This window comes from Calonectris borealis, chromosome 4 (genome assembly GCF_964195595.1).
Source record: "Calonectris borealis chromosome 4, bCalBor7.hap1.2, whole genome shotgun sequence".
Classification (NCBI taxonomy): Eukaryota; Metazoa; Chordata; class Aves; order Procellariiformes; family Procellariidae; genus Calonectris; species Calonectris borealis.
In genome coordinates this window covers 82801122-82823413 of record NC_134315.1, presented here as the reverse complement: position 1 = coordinate 82823413, position 22292 = coordinate 82801122, and the positions used below count along the sequence as shown (strand labels likewise).

General features: G+C 43.3%; 1 protein-coding gene across 1 annotated transcript in view; it reads left to right on the top strand.

The window, feature by feature from the left end:
- Positions 1-22292, top strand: part of FRAS1 (Fraser extracellular matrix complex subunit 1) — a 107997-nt gene that overhangs the window by 33059 nt on the left and 52646 nt on the right. Inside the window, exons 18-26 of the mRNA XM_075150487.1 lie at positions 817-960; positions 8322-8474; positions 11237-11383; positions 15002-15148; positions 16648-16788; positions 17015-17155; positions 17793-17936; positions 18560-18830; positions 20047-20131. Of these exons, the coding sequence (XP_075006588.1) occupies positions 817-960; positions 8322-8474; positions 11237-11383; positions 15002-15148; positions 16648-16788; positions 17015-17155; positions 17793-17936; positions 18560-18830; positions 20047-20131 (1373 nt within the window). The remainder of the gene's footprint in view (positions 1-816; positions 961-8321; positions 8475-11236; positions 11384-15001; positions 15149-16647; positions 16789-17014; positions 17156-17792; positions 17937-18559; positions 18831-20046; positions 20132-22292) is intronic.

Below are 22292 nucleotides of genomic sequence, written 5' to 3'. Positions count from 1 at the left end.
AGGTCTTTAACACCGCAGCCTTATGCTGCGGCAGCTGCGAAACGCCCAGCTTCCACGTGGGGAGTGAGCAATCGTGTGTAGCCTGGGGGAGTCCTGAGGTGGGAGATTTTTGAAGTTGTGCGCTTCTATTCATAGAAGAGCTTTAAAAGTAGTTTTTAAGAATTTTTTACAGATCATTAGCCGTAGTATTTCTATCTCCCTCAGATCTGTAGCATGGAAATATGGTATCTGTCTTTAAAGGTGGAAGGATACAAAAGCAGTCTGAGTGAAATATTTTTGAGCAATCTTAACCACTTTCTCTGCAATCTTTTTGTTGAGTTTTTAGCAGGCAGGATAGCTAACAAGCATGGCATGGCATTCGGGTTTTATAAGTTTCAGTTTGGGAGGACTTTGAGCAGAAATCGTTCCTGGATTATCCACTCGTGAATATCGAACTCATGCCGCTATGATGTTCCTACAATCCCAAGATGTTTAATTTATCTCCCCTGTGCATTCCACTCCCTTTCTTACGTGCACAAGCATATGCTGGAGGGAGGAATAAAAGGGCCAATCTCTTCATATTTTATATTTTGTATAGATCTATACCTTGATTGATGCAGAGAACAAACCACATTTTTAAATTGACAATTCATTTCTCATCTTGTTTATTCAAAATGAGGATGTAAGAGCCTTCCAAACCACAACTCTGCTATTAGATCGTTTGATGTCCGTGTTTTGTAGGAGTAAATGATTATAGGGGCTGGCCTTCTGGGGAGGGGAGAGTCTAAGGTGGACTTGACCAAGAGCATAACGACAAGTGTTGATTTTCTTATCCAGCCTGTCATCCATCCTGCAAGACGTGCCGCGGCCCTTCTGATTTGGAGTGCTTAACCTGCCATCCCCACGCGACTCTAGCTAGTGGAAAGTGCAGGACTAGCTGCAAGGAAGAGCAGTATCTCAACCTGGTGGGATATTGTGTGGGTGAGTAAGAGGAGATGGCGTGGGTCATACAGTGTGATGATCTTGCTGTGGCATTAACCAGCTACTTGAGCACACACCATGAAGAAATCAAATCGCCTCTTGTGAGTAAAATGTCACACAGATGAAAATACCATGAGGAAGCTCTCCAGAGTGCATAGTATAGAGCAAAGCCGCTTGCCGCTCCTGCTATACATATCTTCACCAGAGCTGCGTGAAATCAGTTGCGAATTGTGTAAGGCCGGTAGCGGGGAGAGGGAGGCAAGGCTCTCCTTTGCCAGGTTTGGTGTGAACACTTGAGATCACGTGTACGGACCGGCACGTCTGGAAATCATCAGAGCATTCGTATATTTATTAATATCATAATGAGCAGCTTAACAATAGAATGGGCTGCAGAGCTGCTCTGTTGAGTGGTGATGGGCTTGGCTTTGCCAGGCCAAGTGCGTATCCGTGTCTCGCTCCAGCCTGGGCTTTACAGCATTCTGCCTGTCACTGCAGAGCCAAGCCTGGGGGACCCAGAGCCAGGAAAGCTTCCTAGGTCCTGCACAGAGCTTCAGTAAAGTGAGTTAAAGAAACATTTGTGATTCAGAGAAGCGGTTTATGGGGCCCTAAAGAAAAACTGGCACAGCTAGCGTCGCTGTGTGCGTTTTTGGGAGGTAATAGGTTTTCTGTATAGGGGTTATACTTTGTGGGTGCTCGGTGCCTGCACTTAAGCCTATATCAGAAGCCACTGATTGCATTTATCTGTTTAAAAAGAAAAATCACTTTTAATCCATCACGCAGACATGTATAAACATAGTCTGGGAACCGCTCCAACAATTTCTGAGCTCTATCAAGCCATTTTTTTCTTTATCAAAAAAAGATACGGTGTGTGAGGCTTAATCTAGGCTGAACAGTTCCAAATGAGATAAGGAATCCTAAGAAAAGGGAAAAATGCATTAGACGTAATAAATATATCCATTGAGAGGCAATTGTTCTCAATTTAATATAGATGATTCCCCTTCACAGAGACTTCTTTTTGTTTAATATGTGTTGGGGTTTTTTTTTTAATGAAAGACTTGTCTCTTTGCTCTCCACAGATTAATTTTATGAACCATTTCTTCATCTTCCTTTTAAACAACAGTGGTCATTTTGTCTGCAGAGACAAAGAGAGGGGGGAAACAAAGTGTTTGAGGAGTAGGAAAATATCCTAGAAGTATTGTACAGCTCCTTAGGTATACAAGAAATCAGGCTGGGGAATCAAGATGTTTCCTACAGTCAAGTAATTACAATATGGAGATAATTCAGCATTTCCGTGTAAAGAGCTGTCTCTGCCCTGTAAAATTTCAGAGGCTACAGTGACACTTATTAATGTCCTGTCATGTTTGTAGCTGTATGCACTTTATTTCTTCCACCTTATTTTCCCATTACTTTGCATTATGCTTCCTATGAAAAAAGGCTTGTGGAAATGTGGTCTTCCACATTGGAAAAACTTAGTTTATCTTAAACCAAGATCCTTTCTGAGGAGGGTTTACTCTGCTGCTTGCTGCATTCTGCGTGCTTTAATTATCCCTTTTAGACTGCTGTTACCTGTAAGTTTGGCGAGGCGTCATGGAGCAATAAGTGTGCTCCTCAAATCCCAGGTGATTAGGTAGACATCACAGTGCCTGGCAATAATGAGGAGCGGAAATTGGAAACAATGGGCTCGCTCAGGCAATGTGGAGGGCAAGCTTTGACCTCCAGATGCGCTACACTGACAGTGATGAATCGTCTGCAAAGAACCTTGCCTGGCTTTCCAAAGCAATTGCAGTCTGGCGATGCATCCTTTCCTTGCAAACTAGCAAGCTTTATTTCGAAGCCCTGTAGGTCGTGAACATGGTTCACTGTTTGGTGACTTGTCTTCTCAAAGTAGAAGCATGTTTTCAAGGCTTGGTTCTCAGTGCTTGGCATCATTGAGCGTCAATAGTGTTTGAATCTGTGCCCCCAAAACAGGAGAGAAGGCTTTCCGGGTGCAACGTAGTAAGAGCATAAGGAGATACCTATTCTGCTCCCAGCTCTGACCTTAGTCGTGCTGTGTGACTCACTTGTGTCAGTCCGGCCTTCGAGAGGGCAGTACAGATATTCCTTGTAACGTAGGAACCCTTAATGTTCACGTGGTCTTGCACATACATGCATTGATGTTTCTTTGTCTGACTGAAGTTTTGAAAATCCTTGTAGAGGAACATAGTTATTTGTGGCCTTTAAAAAAAAAGTTGTGCTTTGGTCTTGGATCTGCAGTCTGAAGTGCGTTGCTCTTTGTGCCAAATTTATGAATGATGTTGAAGCAAAGGATGTGTGTTGCCAGCTCTGCTAGAGATAAAGAGCTCCACATCCAGGTTGTTAAATTTCACTCATTCGTCTCATTCAGCACTGATTGAAATGCTAAATTTGCCCTTGCAAGTTATTAATTACCAGTTAAAGAGCAGCTGTCCCATAAAAGAGAACATTAAAACCCCTGACACTTGCGTAATATATGATTTGCATCAGAATCTAACAAAGCTTTTTCCTTTGCTTCCCAAAGCGATATTTTTTACAATTATCTTCCCATTTATCTCTAATTCCTGACCCTCCAGGCAGAACCGTGTTACGACTTATAGGGACTGCTGTGCATTATAGTCACCTGTCATACTTTATGGACCTGCAGGGGAAAATCTTTCATACAGGATGCAGAAAACCAACTGTCACTTGAAACCATTGCCTGTGAATTAATGTTGTTATTGTACACGTTGCCTGAATGAGGACTGGAACATTTGCCTTGTTAATAGAAAAAAAAAGATGTTGTTTTCAGCAGTTTATCAAATAAGCATTTCAAATCTAAGCAGAAGAAAGACAAAATGGCCTCAAATTTCAAAAGATCAGTTGAGTTTCTAAGCTCTGATTTGGGCACACTAAATTTGTGTCAGTCTTCCTTGAGAATGGTCAATTTATGAGTTTTATTTTATAGCTGGTGTATGGACAGGAATGTGGTTTTGGCTTTTGCAGTTTCCTGTTGAGTCTCAGGTCTTCTGTGGTTTTTGTTTTCCCAGTTTGAAAACACTCTTTGATTTCTGTCTCCCTCTTATCCAAGACAACTTCAGCCTCAGGAAACGTTGCAGTCACCAGTCTAAAAAATAACACCATCGCTAAAACTGTTGTCCTGCTCTTACTTTTCTGATTTGAATAAATCATACGCCTGTCTTGAGGCTTCCTCGTTGATCTTTTCCTGACTCGGTGGAAGGGCAATTAGAAAAATGCAGAGGGACTGCGCAGTGGCCGAAGAAAGGAGTTCACAAGCTGAGCTCTACTGGATGCTCCGCTGAGGCATAAAAGGGTGCAAAGGACTACCTACCAGAATTAGTAGCAAGGGCAGCTGGCCTGAAATGAAAATCAAAACACCCGCTGATACGGTATTTCCCAAGGTCCTATCTTAACTTCCAACTGCATCTTCCTTGAAAGGGAACTCCCGATCCCCATGTTCTGCTGCTCGGGCCCTTGCTTTCTTAGGCTGCGTGCAGTTGCGAAAATGTTCAAAGATAAACCAGAAGAGCTCACGCAGGAGGATGCCTGTAACAAGCCTTTCTGCCTTGTTCTTAAAATTCCGGAAGGGACACTCTGACAACAAGAAATACATTCAGCTCCTTTTAAAATTAATGAGCTGTTGCCATGCTCTTTAGAGAGACATTGATATCATCACGAAGAGCTGGAGTTTCTCTGAGCAGAGCAAGAGGGAAACTGGGGGCTTTGCTCCACTTAGTCACTGGCGTGCAACCTCCTACAGGAATTAACAGCTGAGCTGCAGAGGAGGAAAATGGAAGATCATTCCCCTGTTTGGGTCTGGGCTCATTTGCGCTAGGCACCATCCGGCTGGATTTCCCACCTTACGTTGCCTAGAGAAGCTCCCACCCTTTTCAGAAGGTGCAGGCAGATCCCTGCAAACGTAGTTGCACTTCACCAGGGATTCATCTCGCTTGTTTATATGACAAATTCCCTTTTAAGTCTTTTAAAGGAGAGGCAAAAAAACCCCTTCCAACAACCAAATCGAACCAAAAATCCTGGACAGAGCTAGATGTCCTTCTGAATCAACCATACTGATTTTCTTTCTAGATTTACTGTAAGGTGCTAGAGAACGTTTGCGTGCTGACATGCCTGTAAATTGCGTGGTGTTTTAAGTACTGACTTAAAGTAGTACTCTGTTGTAAACCTCATACCGTACCTTACAGTATAGTACGAAACTTGCATCAGGAAATTTTTTTCTAAAGAGCTCTTAAGAGGGGAGGTGTATTTAAACAATACAAGTGGTTGATTGCTTAGCAAATGGTGGAACTGAGAGGTAGGAATGCCTCTGGTTTCCTTTATGAGCATTCACAAACACTTTAGAGATAATTTTGTCTCCTCAAACAGCCTACTCTGTCTTGAGAAGCAAGGGAACAGTGTATAATAGATACTTCCCATATAGGAAGAGCACTATTTTCTTTTGGTTTTTTGCTTGCTAAGAGAAAGCTAAAAAGGGTGTGGAAGTAAAGTACCTCTGGAAATGGAAATCTGTGTAAGTAATTATATTATACTTTACAATGGAAGTGGCTTTATAGGAAGATCAGTGATAAGTAAGGTGGGGTGTGGTTTTTTTGCATAGAGGTGAATTGACAGAGAACAAATGAGAGACAGCTGAAAGGCTAGCAGGAAAAAGTTTTGTTTGGACAGTGGGAGGCAAGTCAGTAGTCTCAGAAAGATGTCTGGGGAGGCATTGGGACTACGAGCAAGGTGGTGACATGCTGCCCTGAAGAATCCAGTTTGGATTCTGGAAGAAGCCTAAGGGAATTAAGTAGCTGCATTGCACTGACCTGCAACAAGCATGGGATGTGAAGCCTCCGAAAGCCCAAAGCCCGCAGGCAGTAACTTGCCTGCTAACTGAGCTGGAGCGAGGATTGACAGGGAGAAGGCAGAAGCAGGAAACAAATACGGTTGTGCGGTATTATTGAGAAGCATAAAGAAAACACTCCGCTTCCATTAGTCCTCGCTTCAAAGCGAGCCTGCTGTGAAAAATTTAAATAATCTTTTCCAAAACAAAGCATTTCAGTTCTTCCTTTACTCTCTCACTACGTCCCCGATGTCCCTCAAATTCACCATGAGCGTCAGTTCTGGTTTTTTATTTGGTGTTGTGTGCTCTTTGATCTCCAGGCTTGCAAAGGAATAAGAGAGCGATGGGTCTGATTTATCCTAAAACAGTAACTGAGAAAAAGAACTCTTTCAATACACAAGAGCAAACATAGAGGCTTTAAAGAGAAAACTGTGCTGCAACAGCACCTAGTTTTGTAGATACTTAGCTTTTTAAACGTTAGTTTGGGAGAGTCTAGTTATTTAAAGTAGATACTGGTTATTTGGTTTTCTTTGTCTCATTTTTGTGCTCTGTTTATGGAGCCTATTGACCATACACAGGTGCCTCTTTTGTTCCTGGTAACTGAAAAACTATTGCTGGGTTTGGTTACTTATTGCCTCTAGCCAAACTCTCTATTAGAGGCCAGTGGCTCCAGCAAGAAATCAAACTGGAGGAGTATTATTTTAACAACAAGGGGAGTAGACATATTGCCAGGTAAATGTGGAAGTATGAGAAAGTAATTGGATTCATGTTAATTTTATTGAATATAAGTGCATAAAACTCTTCACCCCAGCTCCAGCCCTGTGCAGACAAATTACATACGGCGCTCAGGGCCTTTTGGATGATACTTCAGCCCTTGCTCTCTATGATGAGCTGTGTGTGATCCTTTCTGGCTTCAGTGAGGCTACAGACACATGGCAGGTCTTTCCACTCTGATGTCAGTGCAGGTTTGGGACCTTTGGCTGTGAAGATTTATGGGACGATGTCTTGGGTATCGAGTTCTTCTCCTGTGCAGTCAGAAGCTGCAGTACGGTAACGCCTGTAAGCTGTAACCCCTCTAAGGAGGTTTTGAGGTTTGTCACTGAGTTTGGGAGCATCACTTCGTGTGCTGCTTTTCTTTTCTTCCACTGTCCTGACAGTGATAGATTGAGAACCTAAAGGGTCATTATCTAAAGCATAATGTTGCTTTTTGCTCACCTTTTACCTCCCTTCTGGCTGTTAATTTCCCATCTGCAAGGTTGGGAGTGTGGGACAGAGACTAGATAGGTTATATACCCTGTAAAGTCAGGAGGTGAAAGAGGCAGCTGCTTTAAGGACCTTGAAGCCCTGGATGCAGTCAGAATTGCATTCACTTCTGAGCTGCATCTGTGCTTTTCCACCAGCGTTTGGTAAGAATCATCAATGTGTTATCGTATAGGAGAAGTCAGGCTAGGGTTAGACTCCAGTCGCTATCACGTTCTTGCAGGTATGAATGCAGAATTGCCCTGGACTTCTATGTGAGCCTGTCTTCAGCTTGTAAAATTAGATTGCCTGACAATCTGTAGTAATGCTGTCACGAGAGACAAAAGACGGAAAGTTGAACCTTCAGTAGAAATCTGACAAGAGGCCAGGTACTGAAATCAAGCCGCATTATTACATTTCTTTCAAGACAGTCGTCATTTCCTTTATAATTTTCTGAATTACCATAATGAGGATTAATTTGGGTTCCAGGTTGCCTTACACTGCACTGTTGTTCATACAAAAGGCTTGTTGTAAAACCTTTTGAAGCACCTAAGTTCAGGCAGAGGTCAGGAGACACAAGCTTGTGTGCTGCTGGAGAAAAATTAAAAAAGGAAAAGGTTTTGAGGCACTCTAAATGCCACTCCTGGCTTGGCTTTGAGGTCTGCAGTGGCCTCTTCAGGGTATGGATGTCTCATTCGTGTGGGAAAATCTGAACAGTAAGAACTATGGGAGAAGGTCATAGAGCTGTACAGGTTGTGCTCTTTGTTTTTCAACGGTGGGAGCAGAGGGAGGTGAATGCCTACAGCTGCCAGCGTGGTTTGTTAACGACAAACCTGTAAGTAGAAACAACTAAAATCGGAGAAAGGTTTGGGGGAGCAAAGAGCTTTGAACTGACTTTGTACAAAGCTTTCCCAAGCTCGCTTAAGGGTGGGAAAGAGGATGCCTGAATGGGGCAGGAGAGATGCAGAGAACGTGGTTGCTGAGGAAAAGTGAAAATGTTGCGATGCTCAGGAAGAGCACAAGATGGGGACAAGGGCAAGAGAAAAGGAATGCTCCTTGAATGCGGTAATTTCTGGTCATCCCTCTTGCAGACATCTGGAAGTGCAGTGTTTAGCACCTGATCCCAGCCCTTGTGCACCAGATAGCAGAAAGGGGCTCTGCAAGTTACCTCCCTAATGCCTCCCTTGAGCTCTCAGCAGTGTGTTTCCCCGGAGCAGTTCTGTTTTGTCCATCTGTGATCACGGTATCTGTTATTTCCCGCTTCCTTTAGACTGCCACCCTTTCTGCCGTCAGTGTGTGGCCAACCTGCGGGACACCGGCAGCATCTGCCTGAAGTGCCAGAACGCCCGTCACTTGCTCCTGGGGGATCACTGCGTTCCTGACTGTCCCGTGGGATACTATGCGGGGAATGGTGCCTGCAAAAGTGAGTAGTCCCTACAGATGCTTCAAGTAGCTGCAAGGGACCGCCTGGATCCTTGCAAGATGTTCCATGAAATGTTTCCTATTTAGTAGAGAAGCTTTGTCCACCTGGCAGGACACTGCAGTGGGAGCTGGGGGTGTCCTGGCTAATAACTGTGCCAGCTGGCTGCGAGCACCCTCTCCTTGCTGCCCGTAACCTGTGTCTGCTTTCAGACTGTGAGTTCTTTGAGGCAGGCAGTGTAATGAGTACCAGACAGCAGTATGTTTGTGAGGAGGAGGAGAAGGTGAGTTTTTCTCTCTGGTAAATCCCATCTCTCAAAGACGGCGGCACAGAGAATAGGATGGCAGTACACTGTGTTCCGTGCAGGGTAGCTATCCTGAGATCACTCCTAGGAAGAGATGGGCTTCTTAAGCACAATAAAGGATAACTTCAGACAGAGACTTTTCATGTGCCCATCACCCAGTCTCCAATTTGTGTGGTACCAGCACAGTTCTGGGATGCTGACACTTGAAAATGTTTTCTGGATATGTGCTTTGAAGGGCCGTGCACTTCTGCTCGTAGAAGGCAGAACTCTGGCTGGTAGCAACTTCTCAGGACATTTTGCAACCTGAGATGAAACATCATCCTAGCTAAGGTCTCTCATTGAGACTTGTCTTGCTACAGTAATGGTCCAAAAGGCGATGATTCCTAGCAGCTTCTAAAACAAAAAGCCAATTTCATTCAGCCTTTTAGGCTGGCATGGTAGATGCAGCGCTCCAGCTGCATGGGTGAAGCTGCACTGATAGCACGTTCTATTCTCCAGCCTTCTGTGCCTTCACCTATCCCTGGATCTCCTCCAGTTTTTGTTGTTGATGTGGTTTCATATTCCGATCATTGTCTGAGCTGCTTTATATTTCTTGGACTCTTAGAAGGAAGTAGGTTGCTTTTCTTGTTATGTGGCTGACAGAAACATGTTAAAGCCCCATGCGTCTTACGCTGAGCAAAGGGTATTGCAGTTTATTTTAAGAGAAAGAAATCAAGGCAAGAAATTCTGCACATTAGAGTTAAGATCCCTTTGCAGGAAGCGGCATTTCCTAATCCAGTCTAACCACTGATGGTTAATGTTTCAAAGCTTCTCTCAAGCATTCTGGGAGCTGTGTGTTTATTTACCTGTTTTTGACAAATGAAATCTCAGAGACGTATAAAATATACTCTGTGTCATTTAATTGGAAAGAGCCCTGAAAGAGAGATTTTGCCTTCCTGGAAATTTAAGCCTAGGGATAACATTTCTTCCCTTTGGTATAAAGGTTTCATTTAAAAGAAGTTTTACATTATTCAGACTGTGTCAAAGCTCGTATTACATTTTGTGCTAGCTTTTAAGATCTCCAGCACAGCGTAATGCAGTTACTTCGCTGATTTCTTTGCCCGCTTTCACACATGATTAATTTGGCCTGATAGGTATAATGATGGCATCAATCTTTAGGTAAAGGCCTATCAAGGAATAAAACAGACTAATAATTTTGTGAGTATGTACCCCCTTTGGAGAAATTAATAGGATACTTTGGCCTCATCCACTGTGGTGTATTAAATCTCTTCAATCAGACAAAGAAGAACAAGAAGTGGGAGACGAAGGGATGGCAAGGAAACAGGGAAAGAAAACAAGAGGGGTGGCATAAAAATATCTCTTCAAAAATGCAGGGAAAGGAAAAGATAGTAATGTGCTTCCTTACTCAAGGCAGTCAGTGGGATTGCTGGCTATGAAGAATTGCAGAAGGATCTTGTAAGACTGAGGGTCTGGGCAGTAAAGCGAGGGGTGGAAGTTTGGTATAGGCAGGTGTAATGATGCACACAGGGATACCCGGTCCTAACCTCACATACAGAATGATGGCATCCTTGCCGTGATCTTGAAGTGATGATCAATCAGCCTGCGAAAGTGGCATCCCAGTGTTCAGCAACGTTGAAAAATCAAAAGTTAGGCGCTAGTACAAAAGGAAAGAGCAATAGAAGAATTCCTTCTGCCGCTGTCTAAAGGAGCTGCGTGCTGTGAGCAGTTCTGCCCATCTCAAAAGGGAAGGGCAGCAGGACTGAATGTGGGCAACGAAGGGCTTCTGTACGGCGAGCAACGGAGTAGACCACAGTGCTTCAACCTGAAAAACAGGAGACCGTAGGAGGGAGGAAATATGACGGAGGAGTGAAACGGAGAGAGGGCGCGTAGAGATTGACTGTTCTCTGTCAGTGTTGCTTCTTGGAATGGGTAGCAGCTGCGCAACTCCTGCCGAAGGGATGGACGTAAATCTTCAGGGAGGTGTGGAGCTCTCAGAACAGCATAGATGGTTCCTAAATAGACAAGCGCATCAGGCTTAGGAGGATCTGACCTGAAACTAGTTGAGAAGAAGCATGAGAGGAAGGTACTGATACATGCTTGCCCTTTTTTTACTCTTTTCTGATAGACAGGTCTTGGCCAGATCCTGTAGGTTTGTTCTTAAGGAGAGGGGAAGGTTGAAGAGAAGAGGAATAGGTAAAAAGAGAGAGAAAGGAGAGGAGGGGAGAGAGGTAGTGTGCATGGCACACAGAGCACAAATAAAGCCATTTGATCCATCTGTCACAAGGTGGGTTGGTTGTGTTTCTGCTTGAGCCCTGTGCACCAGCTTAGACTTAGTAGGAACTTTTGGTACTTGATATCACCATGCTCAGTTCTCCGAGAGTACTTGTGCTGAAGCTTGTGAAACTTGCTCAAAGATCTACTTTTCCTTGAACAGAAACACTTGTTCTTGCTGTCCCTGCAGGGTGTCACCCCTCATGTAAAACCTGCACCGGCGGGGGCCCTTTTTCCTGCTCTTCCTGCAACAGCAGCCTGGTTCTCTCCCACACCAGCATGTGTGTGCCAGTCTGTTCCCCGGGATACTACAGGGATGACAGGCAGACCTGCAGACGTGAGTGTCTCTCCAAGCCATCTCTCCTTTCCACAATGTTTTCACCGACATGTCTTTTCTTGTTCCTTCACTTACTGTTCCTCTTGCCAGGAAAAGAAAGATTTCAAGTGCCTAAAAACACGATGTGAGTTGACAGAGGCGATTAGCTGCCTTAGAAACAGAGCCTACAGCATGGTTTAAATTTGAACACAGTTGCAGTTTTGTTATCGACTTCAAAGACAGGAGACTTTAGGTAAAAATCTGCAGGAGAATTTGTGTAGGCTTCCTTGTTAAGTTGTCTAGGTGGTACATAGAGAAGTGGTGAAACGTACTGGTGGATTCTGGGCTTTGTGCAAACTTGACAAGTTTAGACCGATTCTTACTAAGGCAAACCCCCTCCCCACTGTACTACCTGCCAGTACCTGCCATGGAAGACACTAGCATTTATGCTACATTTTTTCATACGTGAAAAACCTCAGTAGAAACAAGGTACAGCTTTGTAGGCACAGCCCTGACCGACTTGAGCTGTGATATTTTTACCTCCTGATGATCTGATGCAATTGATCTGGTGTTAAGTCCAGTTAAGTATTATCCTACTCTTGCTATCCCTTGTGAATCTCTTAGGGCTTCTCTTTTCCTTTATTATTCTATGTTCACTCTGGCGCTGACATCAATTGGGTTATTCCTCATATAATTATTGGGTTTGATGTTCCAAAATGCCAAATTATATGGCCCAGAGACATAAAAAATATGAAAAAACCCTACTTGAATTGACCCACTATAGTACACACACCTAAAAATGAGTGAGTGCTTAAGTGGTTTGATTGCTGTGAACCTGAACACTCAGATTTGTTAAGTTCTGCATTACCCTGTTTTAAATTATCCTGATTTATGATAAAATAACTCTGTTGCACCACACTGAGTATAGGTATCAGTGTCATCCTATCTAGACCCAATTTCTTTACTGATGAGGACCCATAGGGGGAAGCTGATACGGTTGTCAGCTTTACCTGCCTTTTGTTGAAATATATGGTTCTCCTGAAACTATTATTTCCATCTTACCAGCAGAAATGGAGACACCTTGCATAAGTTCAAGGAAATGGGTGGAAGACACTGTACCATTCTTCCATTCTTCATTCCGATAGAAAAAAAGGCTATTCAATAATAGTGAAAAAAGAAATGTAATAAAAAAGCTGAATAAAAAAGGGGAATCGTGAGATTCCCACCGTCCTGGCTAGTTTCCTACAAGCTCTACCAGATATTCACTGTTCTCTCCTGCAGTATGGATTCTCTTATTGCTAACTACACCAGAATACCTCCCTTCCTAATTAAAATGCTCTTTTCTAATGAAAACTTTCCTATTGATAGCTCCTCCCTCAGGACATCATGGTAGAAGTGGAATGTTCCTGAGGACTGTACCCTTCCTGAATTTGGTTCAGTAGCTCAAATGCAAATAGATTTTTGCGAGCAAATTCGACTACTTTAATCTCCTTATTGCAAATGGCTTTTGAAGAAGTGTATGTAATCCTTGTGGCAGGAGGCTCAAGGCAAAGTGTGTTGGTGCATTGGATTTTTGTCATTCCAAGTGTCACTTGTGCCTTTTCAAGTGAAGTACTGCTGATAAGCCATGTAGATATAAACTGTCCCCGGCTGCTGGAAAACTGCCACTTCGAGGTAATGAAAATTGTTTCAACGGAGGTTGGCTGTTAGGCTGAGAAAATTTGGTCTCTCTTCAACGTTTATTTTAGTCGCATTGCACTTTTGAGGAACTCAGGTTTGGAATGAAGTTCAGAGAGACGCTGACTGCATGTATGGACTCTTGGAGATATTTTTAAACTCAATGACACATCGACCGAGGAACAGTGCAAAGCTTAACAAGTTCTTCATGGGTTTAAAAATGCAGATATGGAGTCATGCTGATAAAACAAGCAGACAGGATTGCTTTCAAATACAGTTTTTGCTTACTGTTCTGGCATGCCTCCGTGGGTAACCTGATTTCTATAGATTTAGACCTCATATGGAACGTTTTACCATACTTCTAGTAGTTGGCTTTTCGTAGCACTCAAAAATAGTAATTTTTCCATGTAGTATTCTTAAGTTAATCAGACTGGCTCCCTACAGCTCCAAAATTTCCCACTGTGTGCAAACAAAAAGGTGGAAACATGAAGTGAAATTACATGGGCCTTTGGTCCCACCAACATTTGCTAACTGCTAACTGGACTGCTAATCAGACTGGCACCAGAGCACCTAAAAACAACTACTAGATTCTTTAAGTAAACATTTTGTTAGAAATTCATTTGTACCTCAATAAAATGCAGACCTTCTGTGATATTTTTCATATGAGCTAAAACAAGTAACTATTTTGAAGGGCACTGGGTTGTCGCTTCAATGAGAGCAACATAGGTGTTTTCACATTTACTTCGGTATTTTGAGGTTCTATCATTATAAAACTCTGTCTTGAATTAAAAGCAAATTGAAGTGGATTTCCACAATTAGCATTTCACTAAATTAGCATTCCACAATTATCATATTAGCACCTGAACTGTAGTTGTGCTAAATCCTATGAGAGGTTTTGTTTGGTTTTTTTCCATTAAAAATGGCCAGCGATGCTTTGTTCTTTAGTTTAAACACTTGGGGCTGTGTTTTCAGAGCTTTTTTCTGATTTATCATAAGTACAGAATTGAGCTCGGGCAAAGATTCTGACTCTGTATGGATTTAGTGACACTCAGGGGTAGTTGGCTGGGAATTTAGCAGTCCCTTTTGCATACGCCGTCATTGTACTTGCTAGCAGGGCAGTTACGGTTGTTTATATAAAGCAGACATCTGAATCTCCATGAGTTTTCTGCATATTATTTTTGTAAAGTTTCATGTCGCCAGAATCAGAGCGAGCTTTTCAGTGCATAGGCAAAGGGCTAGGAAATATTTTTCGGTCTTTCATAGCACGTTGCTATTAAATCTTCTGCTGTGAATTAGCTAAGAGCTCTGACATCAGCACTGAGTACGCTTGGCTGTTAGTACAACCTCCTGAGAAGTTTAGACCCTGGACATCCAAGAGGTGAGTTGAAATGTTCTGAAACTCTGGACTTTGATCCTAGATTCAGTAAATCCCTGAATTATTTTTTCCTGGCATCTTTATTGGCTCCCTACAGCTCAAAGATTTCACACTGCAAATAAAAAGGTGGAAACGTTAAGTGAAATTACATGGGCCTTTGGTCCCACCAACGTTTGCTAACTGGATTGCAGCAGTCTATTATGGTCTCCTGATTTGTGCGTTACGAGTTAAGTCCGGAATCATATGAAACACAGGTTGGTTAAAGAGAATAAGAAAAACAGAGACAGGGAAAGCTCTTATTTGGGGATTTGAATTCTTCAAGGTCAGTGTTTTACCCTGACCTGTCCAGAGGAGAGTAAGAAGCAGTGCGAGGAGACATAACAGTCTGTTCCAAATGGAAGGAGGCTTTTTAGATTTTGGAGGCTGTGAAAAGGAACGTAAGACGCAAAAACTTTGAAGTCTCCACAGGTGTCTCTCAAAGAGGACAAGAGGAGTAGCGAGGCTACAGGATAACACCATTTTTACTTGTACAGTTTGCTAGTGCATCAGTAATTACAGTTATTTTCTTTGTCTTTGTCTTTCCACAGGTTGCAACAGCCAGTGCCTGAGCTGTGAATCAGCCACTGGCTGTACGTCTTGCAGAGATCCAGCTAAGGTCCTGTTATTTGGAGAATGCCAGTATGAGAGCTGTGCTCAGCAGTATTATCTGGATTTTTCCAGCAAGACTTGCAGAGGTGAAAAATACATTGCTGGTTTAAAGAAAAAATAAAAAATAAAAAGTGCCTTGGCTAAGCATCTGTTACATTGCAGCAGGATCTGTGCAGGTCGCCCGCTTTAAAAAGTGTGTAGCGGGGGGGAGTTGTTCAGTGACAGACCACTTGTGAGGCTTTTACAGCTTTTTCTCTTTTTCGGCAGCCTGCTGTCACGTACTTCAGCCTTTCAGGGAAACCAGATTATTGCAAATCCTTCTCTTGTAAATGATTTAGTAAGTGAGCCAGCAAACTTTCCAAGGGTCAGGTCCAGCAATTCATCTAGTCATGGGTCAGCTGAATAACGAGTGAGCTTACCAGGCTGAATCTTTTTTAGAGTGCTTATAGGGCCTCGTGTACTTACCTGCTTCTCTCTGTCTTATTAAATACTGCATCACTGGATGACTGCAGAAACAACAGTTTGGAGTGATTTAAAAGACACATGACTTGAAAGATTTCCAGAACTTCCAAGGAGACTGTTCCATAGTGGAAATAAGTGAGGATAATGTGGCTTTATTGCAGCTAGCACCACTAAGACCAGGATATAATACAAATGATTTCTTGTTCGGAGTTCATTTCTAGCCGGCTCTCTCAGTAACCTAGCTTAACTGAGCAGCATCTGTCCCCTCAACATTGCGGTTCTTCAGAGAGGTGACGTTGTCTGGTGTTCAGGGTGTTGGAATGAGGCAAGGACTCTTGTCCTGGCTTTGTCTTGGACATGCTGCATGGACTGAAGTCGTTCAGCTCACCTCAGTGAGTCTTTGTTTCCCCCCCTCTTGCGCTTGCCCATTTGTCTGTCTCATCAGCCAAGTGCGTCTGCCGTTAATTGCTGATATGGACCCTCTAAGTGCCACCAACAAAACAAACAGTAATGTTGGCAGCCTGAGTAGTCCTTGGGCACGTGTGCGTGGTCGGGACTCTGCTGAAGACTGGAGGGGAGATAGTACAAGGGCATGTGAAGGCAGATCTGCTCCCAGCTGGATCCAGTGTGTTTCTGGCCAGTGTACTTTCCAGAGGGGCATTTGGACTGTGAGGGACAACGATTTCTTTTTTTTTTGGTCAGAGTCGTTTGAAAGCATGAGATTGTTGAAGCAGGGTGGATAATTGCTAATGAGCCACAAACTCGGTGTTGGCAGAAAAGGAGCATTGCTACTTATGGGATAAAGTCAAGCTTTATGGGCAACAAAACTGTGCCAGTGTTAGCAGGTCTGAATGCTGAACAAGAGCCAAGCCTGCTCAAATTTGACATAGTTAGAACATGTTAAGTCCAAGAGGGGAAAAAAAAACACCCTATCTTGAGTTGTATAAGTCACTCAGTACAAATCATGCTTTCTTTTTTTTTAGTATCTCTTTAACAGTTTTTACTATGCTCTTTGCTCCTAGGGCTTATATTCCCATAGCTTGTAGACCCCACGTGCTAAGCACTTGTATAGGGTGAGCACCCCAGAATGGGCTGCCCTGCGTTGACTTTTTCTTCCTTCCAGAGTGTGACTGGAGCTGTAATGCTTGTAAAGGTCCCCAGAGGACCGACTGCCTGCAGTGTATGGAGGGCTACATTCTCCATGAAGGAGCTTGCGTGGAACAGTGCCCTGCAGCTTTCTACAAGGAATCAAACACATGCCAGAGTGAGTTCTTCTTGAGTGTTACCTCTAATCACTGCTGGCGACATGTTTCCCTGCTTGTCTCCAATTTGTGCACGTCTTGCATTCAGAAGGCACGTTCTAGCTTCAGATCTCTTGCTGCCCTCCAGCACGCCCACGCAATAGCTGTGATTCCTGCGGGGTGTTACAGCGTAGTGCAGGAAGCAGTTGAAAGCAGTGTTGAGCTGAACTCTTTACATATGACTTTTAGGGTGTGATCAACACTGCCTTCAGTGTCGCCAGCCAGATGAGTGCAACCTTTGTGAAGCCCCGTTTTTCCTCTTGCACACTTACTGCGTTCACAAATGTGGAAAGCGATATTATGCGGACCATACACGGCGAAAGTGCGCAGGTAAGCGAAGTGAGGGTGATGTGGTGGAGAGGGACCAGGGTTGTAGTCTATGTTCTGTACACTGCTTTTTTTCTCCAAGGCTGGGGTGAAGAGGAAATTTTTGGATGCTGTGTTAAACTTGCTGTTGAGGTGATGCAGTCAACTTGAGAATTAAATTACGGGGTATATCCGCATTTAGACATGCCTAATTCAGGAGGAATGAGATTCAATGCAGATGGCTGCTGGTGTGCGTGTGTATGTGTGTACACACTGTATATAAAAAACAGGTATTAAAACCACATCTTTAGAAAGGTTTCAGTTGTATTTGTGGGTTAACAAGCTGAGTAGGACTTGAATGTGTATTTGGAGTATTTTTTTCAGATTGGTATAACAGTTAGTTAAAAACATGTTTCTTCCATTTGGAAGATTATCTCAGGTTCTCTGTAGTCAATGGGAAACAGTGGTCAAATGAGGAAGGAACTTCTTAACGACTCTTTTATCTCAACTCTTTGCCCCTTCTTTTTGATTATTCTTGTCATGTAGATAAGACACAAATAGCAGTGGTGTTTCTGTTCTGACCCTGGGGACAGCTCTGTGCACCAGTGGCTGCATTGTTTTTGCCGTGTCTCAATGGGGTTGTGCTTTCCATCCGATTCAGCTTGTCCTCCTGGATGCTTGGAGTGTGACAGTGACAGCCTGTGCCACCTCTGTGACAGCACCATGTTTCTGAAGAATAAGATTTGTGTTTCTGCCTGTGGCCAGGGTTTCTATGGCAACACGTGGACCAGAGAGTGCGAAGAAGGTGAGTGTCTCTCGTGATAAAGCAACCGAGCTGGCAGGTTGCTTTTCAGCAGATTTTAAGGCCAGAAGTAGTGTTCATTCAGTGGCATTTTTGGAATTCAGTTTTGTGCAGTTTTGTGTTTACTATTAAAAGTTGGCAGCTATTTTTCTCCAACTTTCTTGTTTCATAAAATGTGCATGTATGTGGTTTTCTAAGTGAAGTTACCTAGTTAGGTATGGAGGCACATCCTTCCAATTGCAGCATCATTTATCAATCATCAATGTAAAACAAATGAAAAAATATCTTGGGGGAAATCCCTTACTAAATCAACTTACTTATCTTTTCTTCGTTCTAAATGAAGATTTACTAGTCTATCTGCAGGGCAGGCCAGTGTATGTTGGCTTTGAGTTTTGTGATGGGGAACTCAAGATGGGAAGTGACTAGCCCAAGCCTCTCAAAATCATAGTGGGGATTGGGATGGATAGCAGTTCTTCTTGAGATGGTGGTTGTCCACCTAGGTCAGTAATGAACAGGCGTTACAAGGGTCTGGTCTGTTGTCCAAAAGATGATAGTGACAGGTAAGATGCTAGCACAGCCCATGGCTGTAATTCATTCAGTAATACTTTTCCCTTCTTTCTTTTTAGCCAGCAAGCATCCCTCGAGCTTCCATGTGAACGGTACCCTCACAGTAGGAATCGGCGGGCTAAAGCCCCTGGACCTCTCCTTACTGGGTGTGTGTGATCTGGATGGTGAGACAGGACAGCTCTTGTTGCGTATCGACAGCACTCCCTCCAACGGCAGGCTAGTGATGGTGGTGAACGGGAAAGAGGTGCAGCTGAGCAAAGGCGACCACTTCAGCTGCAAGGATGTGAAGGAGAAGAGAGTCCGCTTTGTGCACAGCGAAGAGAAATCCAGGTGTCCCTGTTGAAACTTTTTTCAGAGCTCTTGCCTTAAAAAAAATTGACATATTTTGAGAATAGGTATTTCCTTATTCCTTGGAAACGTTCTTACAGTGAAGCACACCTCTCACTGCTGTTAAATAAGTTACCAATGTACTTACACTGTACCATAGTATAAATGATGGTGCAAAACTTCTCTATTTATGATATAAGAGGTCGCTGCGATCCAGCTACCAAACCTGTTGTGCTTTGGAGGTGCAGGAGTCTGTCTCATCTTTAGGATACTCTGCTGTGGGTTTAAAACTGGCATATTAGTCTGGTTCTTACAACAATTTCTTGATACTGTCAGGAAGATGCTCAAATTATGTCACCACTATGCTCTGCGGCATAATCTGCATTCAACCATTACTTCTTTGCCTGCAATATGAGCTCTGTAAGTGTCCTGGGATAATTAGTGGTGATTAGTAGCTGGCAAACGTTCACACTGCAAGCATGTTGCAAGGAAGCAGATTTTTCCTGCTGCCAGGCAATAAGCCAGTCATCCTGTCAAATTTCACACTTGATTTACATCACCATAAAGCCTTGGGACTAGACTGGTATCAGTGGAATTGTTCTAAATTTCTGCCTGTATGTATTAGGGTGTTCTTTGCTCCATTGTTTTCAAGGAGACTTTCAGGGTGTCTTTCTGATGCCAAGGGTTAGCTCATGTTCACTAGACATAAGGTATGTGTTTCTGTATCATGCTTTTTGGTTTTTTGTCTGCCTGGTAGTCACAATGAAATGTCAGGATCTTGTCTTCAGAAACATAGCTACTTTATGTTCAAGGTTATTGGGTGGCATTATTGAAAAGTAAACAGGAAGCAAAAATGCTGAAAAGTGAGAGCCTCTGTTCAGAAGCCAGATAAGTGACATTTTTCTTAAGCAGCGAATAGCTGACATTTAGAATCGGTACTTTATCTTGGAGATGCCATCCTATGTGGGTAACATTAGTTAAAGGGAAATGAGGGTATATTATTACATAGTTAAAGGTATTTTATTACATGTTGTGACTGTTGTGAATCTTCAGGAAAAAATACTATAAAAACATAATTGAAAAAACTTGAGCTAAAGCTTCTGTCACTAAGCTAGTCATTTTTACGGAATATATAGTATTTTTATCATTATTGAGTCCTGCAAGAGCACATCATTAAATAATATTATCCTGTATTTTGGCTTGTTGGGGACTTGTTTAGGAAAGGACAGTTTTCCTTGAAGGTCAGCGATCAACAGTCCTTCTCCCGCCCTGAGGTGGTCAACATTCAAGCATTTTCAACACAGGTAATGTAACGAAGCTTGGAAACAACCACCAATTTTGTACCATTTGGAGGCCTGGTTTCTTGCAGCGCTAACAAAGGAGCCGGGCAGAACTTGAGCTGGAGTTCAGGTCAGGCACTTTAGACTCAACTCTCACTTAGTTGAGAGGCAGCCAAGAGTCATAGGGAAGAACTGGACTTGGGGTAAGTGACTGAAGAAGCTGGCCCATTTGCTTGTGCGGAGAATTGTAACCGTGCAATCATAGAGCATTTATCAGGGAGGGCTAAGGAGTCCTCACTGTTTAAATTATGCTTTGGATCTGCGGATGGTCCAGTTCAGTCTCGTACTGCAGGGCAGTTGAACGATGATTGATCCTTATGGTAGGGATGCTTTGACAATCAAGAGCGTTTACTTAAATGCTCTGTTCTAGGACAGTTGGGAATTAAATCAGCACGAGCTATTTAAAGTGTGGCTCTTAAACTGCTCACCACTTCTAGGCGAGTTGATGGTACTGTCAAGTGTCCATGTCTCTCATATCACTGTTATTTAAAGTCTGTGGCACGATACCGTGGAGGGGCCTCGCCCAAGAGATGGTATACAGGCAGTATGTTTGTGACTACTTTTCTAAGGGTAGGCTCTCTAAAAGGCAAGGTATGAAGAGATGTGCAAGACACGCTAAGGGAGAGGACACAGCGTTACAGAAAGGAGAGTTGTTCAAGCCCAGCCTCGCTGCGTGTGCCACGCTCAGCCTATCAATCATCACATCCCTCCGGACAGGCTTTGATTCCCACTCAAACTACAGGTGTTCCTCTGATGCTGCTGCGAGGGCAGTGGATGTGCTGGAGCTGCCCGGCCCAGCTTCCCGCTTGCTGCTGGTTGTGCTGGCAGAGAGTTCACCATGGACTCACTTGAACGGGGTCCAGGTTTCCAAGGAGGCTTTGCAGCTTGCACTGAGCTTTTTCCATGGTCCAACTGTCTCATTGAAAGCTCGATCAGATAGCTTTGCTTGAAGTGAAGTTGTTGTGGCTACTTGGCATATTCTAGCAGTGTAAAGAGACTTTAAAGCGCAAATGAGAGCCTGCTACTCTTAAGGCCCATTTACATCCTCAGAGGGGCATTAAATGGCTTGATAAAACTGTGACTGGAAATCTGGCTATCATCCTTTCTCTTTTAGTGCTGACTCCTTCCTGCCTACAAGCCTGACTCAGCGTCCATGCTCACAATGAGTAATTTAAGAAATTAATTTCTTTTAATCATTGCAGTGGTGGATGGGTTTGCGTCTGAAGGCGCTGGAGCTGTTCTATGCTTCACGCTGAGTGTAGTAGGAGTGTAGCCAGCAGCTCAAAAACATGGTGAGCTGCTGACTTGCGTAATTTCTGCGGTCCTCTGACAGTCTTGAGACTTTGGTGGTTCTTGAGACTTTGCACTGCTTGTTTTTTTTCTGATTTGGGGTCCTAGAGAGGTGGGAGTTTCAGGGTTAGGAATTATAATTTTTTTAAATTGCACTTTGTTGCTTTTAATCATTGTATTCCATATGAGTCATTCCGTAACTTCTAGAAATTAGAAGTGTTCTAGTTTGTCTTTTCTAAGACAAACTGTGGATTTTGATCCTGTTGCATGTATATTGATTCTGGCTGGTGCTGAAATCTTTGCTCAGTCTAATCTCTTGTTTACCTCAGTAGGACATTCACCTAAGTAACAGCTGCAGTCACTGCCCCAGAATACATAAGTGAGGTTTAATAATAGGAATTTTGCCTGCCGATTCTTAATAACCCTGGTAAGTTGTACGCAGGTGAGATGGCAGCAGTTAGCGCTCTGCTGAGTGTTCCCAGGGCTTTGACTTTGTCTCTGCGGGATCTCCCACCTCCCAAGGCAAGGTATTACCGATGGCAAATGGTGTTTGCTGGGATCAATAGAAACTGCAGATATAAACTTTCTTGACGACGAAGGATTAGGGAACTAATTTAAACCAGCAGAAATGTGAACTCTAGCTGATCTTCATTCTAGGATGAATAAGGCTGTGTGGAGTCTTTGAAAATAAAAAAATAATGATGCTGACGACACCCAGTTGTGCTGTCTTTGAGATGGACTTTATCAGTTAGAGGACAAGCAAAAGCACATCCTTCAGCGTTACTTGATTGACTCATTTCTACTTAGAAGCCTTAATTCAAGCTTCTGCCTCCCA